Raw genomic sequence first — 11,546 nt, 5'->3', positions numbered from 1 at the left:
CACGGACACTCAACATCTGGACAAGGGACTCAACCTGTTTTCTGCTCATCTTTTGATCAAACCTTCTTTTCTGCTTCTAGTAAAAGCACCATAATCCCCATCCTCAGAGCCCAGCTGACCTACTGCCTGTGAATTTATCTTCTTGCATGATGTTTTCCTAGGCAACATCTCAAAGAAAAAATAGGAACAGCTTCCAATATCAATGGCACTGAGGAACAGCATCATCGTTCACCAACAATGTCCATAGTTTGGTAGTCCTCATGTTTGAAACATCTAGTTATGAAACTCGAATCAGAATGTGAGAAAGAACACAGGCAAATGAAGAGCTTGATGAAATACACACTTTAGGATGATAACTTTATTAAAACTCTGACACTGATGTATCACCCTTCAGTAGTACAAATGAAAATCTCTGTGAAGTGCATTTTGCTTAAGTTTCTAGAACACAGAACAGAGAACATTAAACATTACAACACAGCAACCGACCCTTCAGCCCTTGATGGACCCAGGAACACAACCTCCATACTTCACATCATACAAGTCAGTGATAATAAATCTGATTCTAATGTCTGTGCCGACCATTGCACCAATTCCACAACCGATGGATTCATTTTCAAGCACTCTACCACTCATATTCTCAGTATTATTTACTTGCTTATTTATTTTTTATTATTTGCACAGTTTGTCTTTTGTATATTGGTTGTTTGTCAGTCTTTGTGTGCAGTTTTTCATAGAAGCTACTGTATTTCTTTCTTCTACTGAGAATGGCTGCTAGAAAATGAATCTCAGGGTTGTATACAGTTACATATAGTATGTGTACTTTGATACCAAATTTACCTTGAATTTAGAAGCTTCTGAATTTTGACCATAATGTCATTTTAAACTGCACAACTACCTGCTCATGGTCTATATCTCTCCATCCCCGTTTGCCCAAATACCTCCAATAAATCCGATTGTTTTTGCAAAACTATCTCCTTTACAGAAGAGCTACAGTGAAATGTTTCTTACTGTTTGATCAGCAAGCTTGTTCCAGGCTGTTTTCCGTGAGTTCAGCGAATGACCCTTCCTCAAAATTGGAGCAGCTAAACTCATTCAATGCTCAATCACCTACAGCCTGAAACCTTGAAAAAGTAGATTTTCCTATTCCTCATTCAAATGTCAATTGCCTCATTGAATAGGTTATAATATTCCAGAAACATCCATAGTCTCAAAGTTTCAAATGTAATTTTTTAATCGTTTTCCATTAGAATCTTGCTTGGTCTATTTCTGTGGAACAATTTAGTATCTGGATCAGTTGGACTTAACACTTTATTCCAAATGTGAATAAACATAAGAAACTCTCTGAACAGGTGCTTTTTCAGACAAAACATTCATCAGTGACATGACCTCACTTTTTTTTATTGTTTCTGTTTTTGCGCTATTTATTTTTAATTTAACTATTTAATATACATATATACTTACTGTAATCCTATTTTTCTATGTTTATCATGTACTGCATTGTACTGATGCCACAAAGTTAACAAATTTTACATCATACGCCAGTGATATTAAACCTGATTCTGATTCATTGGAAGCCACAGTTCCTTTATGGAATCCAACGCCATTGATCTCCTGCGCTGTTCCTCCTCAGCTTTCAACAGACCAAGCGTAGACCCTGCCCCATGAATCGCCAACGTATAACTTTGTGTGGTTCCTGAAAGGAAAACAAAACCAGAGATTCATGGCAATTTCTCAGTTCAAACAAGTGAAAGAGACAGTGCAGAGTGAACATTAGTTCATGCTCACTCGAAACAGAACTAAGGCAAGATGAGTGAGCAACTCAGAGCTTGGCTTTATCATTAGACCATAAAATATTGGAGCAGAATTAGGCCATTCAGCCCATCAAGACTCTCTCCATCATTCCAACATGGCTGACTTTTTCAACTCCATTCACTGGCCTTCTCCACATGCACTCTGTTCTGTGCTGAACTGATGCTGAGGCAGTGGCCTGCTCCAGGCTTCAAGTTTGTGGACTTTTTGTTTTGAATTCTATTTGCTTTTTTAAAATTGTTTTTTCTCTCTCTCTCAACCCCCCCACCCCCCACCCACACACACATACACACACACACATTGGGTATATGACGATTTTTTAAAAATAGGTTCTTCTGGGTTTCTTTATCTGTGGTTGCTTATAAGGAGACAAATCTCAAGGTTGTATAATGTATACATACTTTGATAATAAATGTACTTTGAACTTTTTGAACTTTGATCTCCTTTACTAATCAATTTTGGCCTTAAATACACCTAATGACTTGGTCTCCACAGCTGTCTGTGACAATGAATTCCATAGATTCGTCATCCTCTGGCTGAAGTAATTCTTCCTCCTCACAGTTCTAAAGGGATTCTGAGGCTTTGCCCTCAGATCCTATATTATCCTAGTAATAGAAATCTCCATATCCGCTCTCTCCGGTCCCTTTAGATTTAAAATTATTTATCACACAGTGAAATCCGGTGTTTGTATCGATGATCAACACAACTAAGAATTGCGGATGGCAGTCCGCAAGTGTCAGCATAAAATTTTGGCACCAGCATAACATGCCCCCAATGCTCAGCAAAATAGCTCTAAACACAACAAAACAGAACACAACTGACAAAGCAATGACAACAGCAAAACAAGCCCCTTTCCTCCCTCTTTCCTTCCCTTCAGAATTTAGTAGTTTCAATGATATCCTCTGATTTCCATTGACTACAGACCCAAAGGCATCTAACACTCCTCGAAGGTCAGCCCTCTCACATCCTAACCAGTTCTATTCCGCAGAGCCCTCAGAGAAGGAAATGATGATGCTCTACGTTGGAACTCTACTTCAGATTCTGACCCAAAATATCAACAGTTCCTTTCCTTTCACCAATGCTGTTCAGCCCTCTGAGTTCCTCCACCAGATTTTGTGCTGATCCAGACTCCAGCACTGCTGTCTCTAGTGCCTCTAAGGTCATTTACAATACAGAAGCTTTGCATTCTGATCTTTCACTCTTAACACTTCCCACACAGAGGTGTAAGGAGCATATTCAGGACAGAACCAGTCACAGGAGAGCTGCAGTCAGATGCTGCCCTCATCCACCCTTGAACATCTCAAACAAGTCATGGGAAAAGACCAGACTGCACTTTCATTCAAGTATGATCTTTGAAAAGAAAATCCATCCCACTGCAGTAGAGTGGCTACTCAGCGTCCGAGTGAAGCTTCGTCTCTCTGTGATTTGCTTCATGAAACTTGAGCTATATGAAGAAGCAACCTCTTCTCCTGGAGTGAGGTAGATATGGAATAAGATGCCAAAGGAAGAGACAATTACATTGTATAAAAGGCATTTAGACAGGATCACGGATAGAAAAGGCTTAACGGGGATTGGGGCCCAAACACAGGAAAATGGAATTAGCTTGGATAGACATCTTGGTTGACATGGATGAGTGGGCTGAAGGGAAGTGGAATTGAAATTTGTTTCTCATTGTCACATGTACCAAGTTACAGTGAAAGGCATGTCCTGCATACTGTTCAGAAAAAAACGATACATTAAAACGTTGAAATAAAGCGATAACAGAAAAGTAGAATAAAGTATAATAGCTAAGGAGAAAGTATGGTGCAGGTAGACAATAAGGTATCACACAAGGTAGATTGTGAGAGCAAGAGGCCAGTTTCTGACCATTAGAACAGCCAATAAACACAGAACAAGTACTACAATCTAAATACAATTTGGTGAGGTAAACTATAAAAGATGCTGACAGTCTTATTCTGGAATAATTGTTCTCTATGCTCTTTCATCACATCCACCTTCAACTGTGACGCCACTAAAAACAATCCAGTCTTGGTTCTCAAAAGGACTTGCATTTTCAACTTAAGCCTTGTCAAAGAGCTACAGATAGTGCCTATGATGGAGCTGGCTGAGTTTAGAACTCTTCTAACCCTGCACTAGTCCCTCCATACCCACCTCTTGATGATCATTTCATGAAGTTTTTCTAGTCCCTCTCTCAGCCCATCTCCTATTATGGTCAGGTGCCATGGGGTTGAGGAACCTAATTCACTCCATTGATTCTGTGTTGTACAACTTTTTCATTTTCTGAATGAAAAGGATTCTAGATTGGAGGACTGAAGGATTTTAAGGTGAGAAAGTGATGAGGAACAAGAGATCCATCTTCACTAACCTGGGAGAACACACACGAGAACAATGTGAGGCTTCTCTTCTCCTCATTTGCTCTCTGTTAACCCCAAGAATTAGGTGGCAGGCAAATATAATTCAACAAATCCACAGCTGCCCAGTGGCTGCAGATATTCTACATAGCTTCAGACCCTCAAAACTACTGAGCAATGCACACAAAATGCTGACGGAACTCAGCAAATCAGGCAGCATCAATGGAGGGAAATAAACATTTCACATTTCTTGTCAAGACTCTTTATCAGGACCAAAATGTCCCCCTCCATAGATGCTGCCTGTCCTGTTGAGTTCCTCCAGCATTTTATGTGCTGCTCTGGATTTCCAGCATCTGTAGAATTTCTTGTGCTCAAAACCTTTGGCCCAGTTAGCATTCCTCTGAATGTTTGCTTCAATCCAGGAACAAACACACATTGCTTGATGATCAGAGCAGTTTCCAAAATACTATAAGACCATAAGATATAGGAGCAGAAGTAGGCTGTTTGGCCTATCCAGTTTGTTCCGCCATTCAATCATGGGCTATTTCAATTCTTCCTGTCATCCCCACTCCCCTGCCTTCACCCCATACCCTTTGATGCCCTGGCTAATCAAGAACATATCTATCTCTGCCTTAAATACACCCAATGACCTGGCCTCCACAGCCACTCGTGGCAACAGATTCCACAGATTTACCACCCTCTGACTAAAGTAATTTCTCCGCATCTCAGTTCTAAAAGGACGCCCTTCAATCCTGAAGTTGTCCCTTTTTGTCCTAGAATCCCCTACCATGGGAAATAACTTTGCCATATATAATCTGTTCAGGCCTTTTAACATTCAGAATGTTTCTATGGGATCCCCCCTCATTCTTCTGAACTCCAGGGTATACAGCTCAAAAGCTGCCAAATGTTCCTCATATGATAACCCTTTCATTCCTGGAATCATTCTCGTCAATCTTCTCTAAACCCTCTCCAATGTCAGTATATCTTTGCTAAAATAAGGAGCTCAAAACTGTACACAATACTCCAAGTCTGGTCTCACCAGTGCCTTATAAAGCCTCAACATCACATCCCTGCTGTTATATTCTAAACCTCTAGAAATAAATGCCAACATTGTATTCACCTTCTTCACAACCAATGCAACCTGGAGGTTAACCTTTAGGTATCTTGCACAAGGACTCCCAAGTCCCTTCACATCTCCGCATTTTGAATTCTCTCCTTATCTAAATAATACTCTGCCCATTTATTTCTTCCACCAAAGTGTATGACCATACACTTTCTAACACTGCATTTCATTTGCTACTTCTTTACCCATTCTCCTGAACTATCTAAGTCTCTCTGCAGGTTCTCTGTTTCCTCAACACTACCCCCTCCCCTATCTTTATATCATTGGCAAATTTAGCCATAAATCCATTAATATTGTAGTCCAAATCATTGACGTACACTGTAAAAAGCAGCAGTCCCAACACCGACCCCTGTGAAGCACCATTGGTAACCGGCAGCTAGCCAGAATAGGATCCCTTTATTCCCACTCTCCGTTTTCTGCCGACCAGCCAATGCTCCACCCACACTAGTAACTCTCCTGTAATTCCATGAGCTCTTATCTTGCTAAGTAGCCTCATGTGTGGCACCTTGTCAAAGGCCTTTTGAAAATCCAAGTACACCACGTCTACTTCATCTCCTTTGTCTACCCTGCTTGTAATTTCCTCAAAGAATTTCAGTAGGTTAGTCAGGCTGGTTTTGGCCTATCTGTCACATGCCTCTAGGGACTCTGTAATCTCATCCCAAACATTCGATTCCAACAGCTTCCCAACCACTGATGTCAGACTAACAGGTCTGTAGGTTCCTTTCTGCTGCCTTCCACCCTTCTTAAATAGCGGAGTAACATTTGCAATTTTCCAGTCATCCTGTACAGAATATATCAATTCTTGAAAGATCATTGTTAATGCCTCCGCAACCTCTCCAGGTACTTCCTTCAGAACCTGAGGGTGCATTCATCAGGTCCAGGAGATTTATCCACCCTCAGACCATTAAGCTTCCTGAGCACCTTCTCAGTCGTAATTTCTACTACACAAACTTCACTTCCCTGACACTCTTGAATGTCCAGTATACTGCCGATGTCTTCCACTGTGAAGACTGATGCAAAATATGCAGTTAGTTCCTCTGCCATCTCTGCATCTCTCATTACAATATCTCCAGCATCATTGTGTATTGGTCCTATATCTACTGTCGACTCCCTTTTACCCTTTATATACTTAAAAAAAGTTTTTAGTATCTTCTTTGATTTTAGTCACCAGCTTCCTTTCATAATTCATCTTTTCCTTCCTAATAACCTTCTTAGTTTCCTTCTGCAAGTTTTTTAAAGCTTCCCAATTCTCTATCTTCCCACCAGCTCTGGCTTCCTTGGATTACCTCCCTTTTGTTTTTACTTTGGCTCTGACTTCAGTTATCAGCCACGGTAGTGTCCTTCTTCCCTTCGAAAATATCTTCTTATTTGAAATATATCTGTCATGCATTTTCCTCATTTTTCACAGAAACTCCAGCCATTGCTTCGCTGCTGTTCTTCCTGCTAGTGTCCCTTTCCAGTCAACTTCGGCCAGTTCCCCTCTCATGCCATTGTAATTTCTTTTATTCCACTGAAATACCGATGCATTGGATTTTATTTTTTTTCTCTCAAATTTCAATGTGAACTCGATCATATTGTGATCATTGTTCCCTAAGGATTCCTTAACGTTAAGCTCTCTTATCACCTCCAGATCATTGCACAACACCCAATCCAACACAGCTGATCCCCTAGTGGGCTCAACAAGTTGTTCTAAAAAGCCATCCCTTAGACATCTCACAAATTCTCTCTCTTGAGGTCCGGTACTGACCTGGTTTTCCCAATCCACTTTCATGTTAAAATCCCCAAAGGTTATCATGACATTGCCTTTCTGAAATGCTTTTTCTATCTCCTGCTGTAATTTGTAATCCACATTCCAGCTGCTGTTTGGAGGCCTGTATACAACTGTCATTAGGGTCCTTTTACCCTTGCCATTTCTTAACTCAACCCATAGAGACTCTACACCTTCCAACCCTATGTTATCTCTTTCTAATGATTTAATATTATTTCTTATACACAGAGCTACACCACTCTCTCTGCCTACTAACCTATCTTTCCAACACATCGTATATCCTTGGACGTTCAGCTCCCAATGGCAGCCATCCTTTAGCCAAGTTTCAGAGATGGCCACAAAGTCGTATTCGCCAAACTGTAGCTGAATTTCAAGATCATCCATTTTATTCCTTATGCTGCGTGCATTCAAATATAACACTTACAGTCCAGTATTTGTTGTTTTCTGCTTTAACTGCACCATGCCTCTGTTGTCCTGTAACTCATGCCACTGGCTGTGATTAAGCTTCATCTCCTGCCTGTTCTTTCTATAATCTCTGTTGCACGCTATCTTCAATTTATTTCTGTTTTCTCCCTTACTCAACACTATCACTCCAGTTCCCATCCCTTTGCCACATTAGTTTAAACCCTCCCTAACAGCTCTACTAAATGTGCCCACTAGGATATTGGACCCCTTTGGGTTCAGGTGTAACCCATCCTTTTTGTACAGATTGTACTTCCTCCAGAAGAAGCCCGAATGATCCAGGAAACTGAAGCCCTGCCCCCTACACCAGTCTCTCAGCCACACGTTAATACGCCTGATCATGCTACTTGTGCTCTTGTTAGCACATGGCACAGGCAGCAATCCTGAGATTACTACCTGGAAGCCCTGCTTTTCAGCTTCCTTCCCAAGTCCCTGAATTTTCTCTTCAGGACCTCCTCCTCTTTTCTACCTATGTCACTGGTACCAACGTGTACCAAGACTTCTGGCTGATCACCCTCTCCCTTCAGAAAACTCTGCACCCGATCCGAGAAAACCCATACCCTGGCACCTGGGAGGAAACACACCATGCGGGTATCTCTATCAGGCTCACAGAATCTCCTGTCTGTTCCCCTCACTACGGAATCCCCTATGACTACCTACTTTAATTTCCTTCAATTAACTCTGTTGCCAGCCTCCAGTGGAAGCCAGTCTTCATATTGTCACCTTTGTAGGGTCTCAACCCAAAACACTGGTCATCTCTCCACATCTATAGAGCTGCCTGACCTGCTGAGTTCCTCCAATCGTTTGATTTTTGCTCCAGATTCCAGTGTGTACAGTCTCTCGTGTCTCCATGAAGTCACTTCCCTCACCGGTGGGTATTACATTTTAAGTTGTGCCATACCTCACTGTGTCTGCTCTTGACTCCAGGCCTTTGATGGGGCTGTGTAGCTCAATTTAAAAACTATACAAAAAATCTCTCAGCAAAGGCCATCAGCACCATGCTGATACAGGCTCTTCAACATATGGGGCACCACTGTAGCGTAGCACGATGCTGTTACATTACTGATGATATGTCCTAGTGCACACCAGGTTAATTAAGCCATGTGGTGTTGGACCACGTTAATGAAAGGCATGGGCCAGATTAAAGAGGCTCCACTACCCTGTCCAACACAGCCCCACACACTATACTCCACAACCTTTTACTCTCCTAGACCAACATATACAACCCCAACCCTACTCTTAAGTTCAGAGTTCAATTTGGTATCCTCTGTAAGAAATTTGTACATTCTTCTTGTGGCGCGTGGGTTTCCAAAGCCATACCAGTGAGTAGGTTAATTGAAAATTGTCCTGTGATTAGGTTAGGGTTAAAACAGTAGCTTGCTGGGTGATGTAGCTGGTTGTGCTGGAAGAGGCGATTCTGTGCTCTCTCTCTAAATATAAACATATAAAGTCTGAAGTCTTGAAGAAGGGACTCAGCACAAAATTTTATTTCACATGTAAAATATGAAGTACTTTTAACCAGGCAAAAACTACAAGATAACACAAGGTAATTAAATGATGAAATGGGAAGTCATTTGGAATGGTCAAAGTTAGACCCAATCCTCCTTCCCTGTCAGTTTCTCTCGGGTGAATGTAAACAAGACAGAGGGTGAGAGGGTGAAGCACTGACCACTCTGAGTTTCTCTGACATAAATGGCTTCTGACCCAAAGTCACCTACAGTGAAAGTGGGTGTTGAAGATAGGGAGGATGAAGCAGCCATGAACGTAGAAGAGGTTGAGAAAGTTTCTGCTGCAAAATGAGGGAGACGTTACCTGGAGATGGCCAAAGCTGTGACTGCAGGGCTCTTTGTGTTCTGCCTCCCTGACTGCCTACTGGTTCTGTTCAGTTTCTGACAAAGCACAAGGCATCGTTCCCATCGATAACCAGCTGTAGATAAATATTAAAAAGATGGTCAGTACGGGACGTCACCATAGTGTAGCTGTTAACAGCACCAGTGATCAGTAATCTGGGTTCTATTCCCACTGCTGTCTGTAAGGAGTTTGTACATTCTCCATGTGAACGCATGGGTTTCCTCTGGGTGCTCTCGTTTCCTCCCACATTCAAAAGGCATACAAATTGGGATTAGTAAATTGCAGGCATGTTCTGTTGGTGCCAAAGGCAAGGTGACACTAACAGACCCTAGCAAATCCTCAGATTGCGTTAGTCATTGACACAAATGGTGTATTTCATTGCATGTTTCAACGTATTTGAGACAAATAAAACTATTCTTTAATCTTTCAGTATTTTAGAGAAGCCAGTCAATACGGCAGATACCACTTTAATGTAAAGCCTGGGAGGAGGGTATGGAGCTCCTGGGATGGCCAGCCATCAAGATCCCCATCTCAGCCTCACCAGTGTAGTCTAAGGGAAAGTGAAGCAATACATTTGGCACCAGCTTGACTGCAGGAACTGCTGGAAGGGTGTTCAGTGACATCCAGCTGCCTTAGGGACTCCACTCCAGATTTTCTGTCTGGGTTTACTCCCTTAACCTTCGTCTCTCCCAAGGCTGTCCACAAGGCAGTGGAGTTATTTACCCATAGCTGAGGCAATAATCAACCAATTAGAATTACCAGGTAACGCTGATTGTAAACCAAGCTTAATGGCAGCCTTCTTAGAAATGGGATTAATGACCGCCTGCTTAGTAATGGGAATGGATATCCCAACTCGATTATGCTTTAATTTGAGCCCTGCTTCAGATATGTGCATTATTTAACAGCTTCTAAGTTGCAAGTCTCTTCAACAGTGAAAATACAGTCCCGTGTTGTTTCAGTCTATTCAACTAGCTCTTCCCTCTGTGAGCCCAACAAGATTTCTGTACCAAAGTCATATCTCACGCTTGCCCTTTTTAGTCAAGATATTGAGTTCAAAGGTCTTATAAAGCTTTACAAAACTCTAGCTAGGCTGCACCTGGAGTATTACATGCAGTTCTTATTACCCCATTACAGGAAGGATGTCAAGGCTTTGGAGAGGTTGCAGAGGAGATTTACCAGGATGCTGCCTGGTTTAGAGGCCATGTGCTGTAATGAGAGGCTGAATAAACTTGGGTTGTTTTCTCTGGAGTGCCAGAGGCTGAGGGGAGATCTGATCGAGGTTCTTAAGATAATGAGAAGTATAGGTAGAGTAGAGAGGGAGTATCTTTTTCCCAGGGTTGAAATGTCTAATACCAGAGGGCATGCATTGAAGGTGAGAGGGGATGGTTTCAAAGGAGCTATAAGGGGCAAGTTGTTTTTTGTTTTACACGGAGAGTGGTGGTGGAGGCAGAAGCATTATAGACTTTTAAGAGATGTTTAAATAGGTACATGAATATGAAGAAAATGGAAGGATATGGATATTGTGTATACAGAAGAGATTAGTTTAGTTCGCCATTTGATTACTAATTTAGTTGCTTCATCACAACATTGTGAGCCAAAGGGTGACTTCCTGTGCTGTGTTCTCTGTTCTATTACAGGCCAAAGGGCCTTTCCTGTGTTGTACTGCTTTGCGTTCTAAGTCAGATGGGCTTATGTCCTTCCCTGTGAATGGAGAGAGAAGAGCCTATGTAGGGAGTAAAGGGAGCACTGGATTCAGATGTTGGTACAGCTTGTAGGGTCCTGACCGAAGGTGCTGTCCGTGAGGAGTTTGCATGTTCCCCCTGTTAATGTGTGGGTTGTCTCCTGGTATTCTGGTTTCCTCCCACCTTCAGTAGGTGTATGTGTTAGTATGTTCATTGGCTAGTGTTGATCTTTCCCACCCTCTCAGCTTCACCTGTCACCTTTCCCTCCCCCACCTTTTTATTCAGGCACCTTTCCCTTCCTTCTCTGTACTGAGGAAGGGTCTTGGCCTGAAGCATCAACGGTGTATTCATTTCCATAGATGCTGCCTGATCTGCACAGTTCCTCCATCATTTTGTGTGTTGCTGCTGTTAATTGCCCCAGCGGGTGAGCAGGTGGTTTAATCAGAGGTTGGGAGGAGAGGTGGGGAAAAGAGTTGATGGGAAGAAAAGAGAATACCAAT

General features: G+C 42.1%; 1 protein-coding gene across 1 annotated transcript in view; it reads right to left on the bottom strand.

Moving 5' to 3' along the window:
- Positions 1-343: 343 nt before the first annotated feature.
- Positions 344-11,546, bottom strand: part of wdfy4 (WDFY family member 4) — a 306,893-nt gene continuing 295,690 nt past the window's right edge. Inside the window, exons 60-61 of the mRNA XM_059946114.1 lie at positions 9,326-9,440; positions 344-1,693 (exon numbers count right to left, since the gene is read on the bottom strand). Of these exons, the coding sequence (XP_059802097.1) occupies positions 1,627-1,693; positions 9,326-9,440 (182 nt within the window). The 3' untranslated portion in view covers positions 344-1,626. The remainder of the gene's footprint in view (positions 1,694-9,325; positions 9,441-11,546) is intronic.

The sequence above is a fragment of the Hypanus sabinus genome, chromosome 21, assembly GCF_030144855.1.
Source record: "Hypanus sabinus isolate sHypSab1 chromosome 21, sHypSab1.hap1, whole genome shotgun sequence".
NCBI classification, from domain to species: domain Eukaryota; kingdom Metazoa; phylum Chordata; class Chondrichthyes; order Myliobatiformes; family Dasyatidae; genus Hypanus; species Hypanus sabinus.
This window is presented reverse-complemented; position numbering and strand designations above follow the sequence as displayed.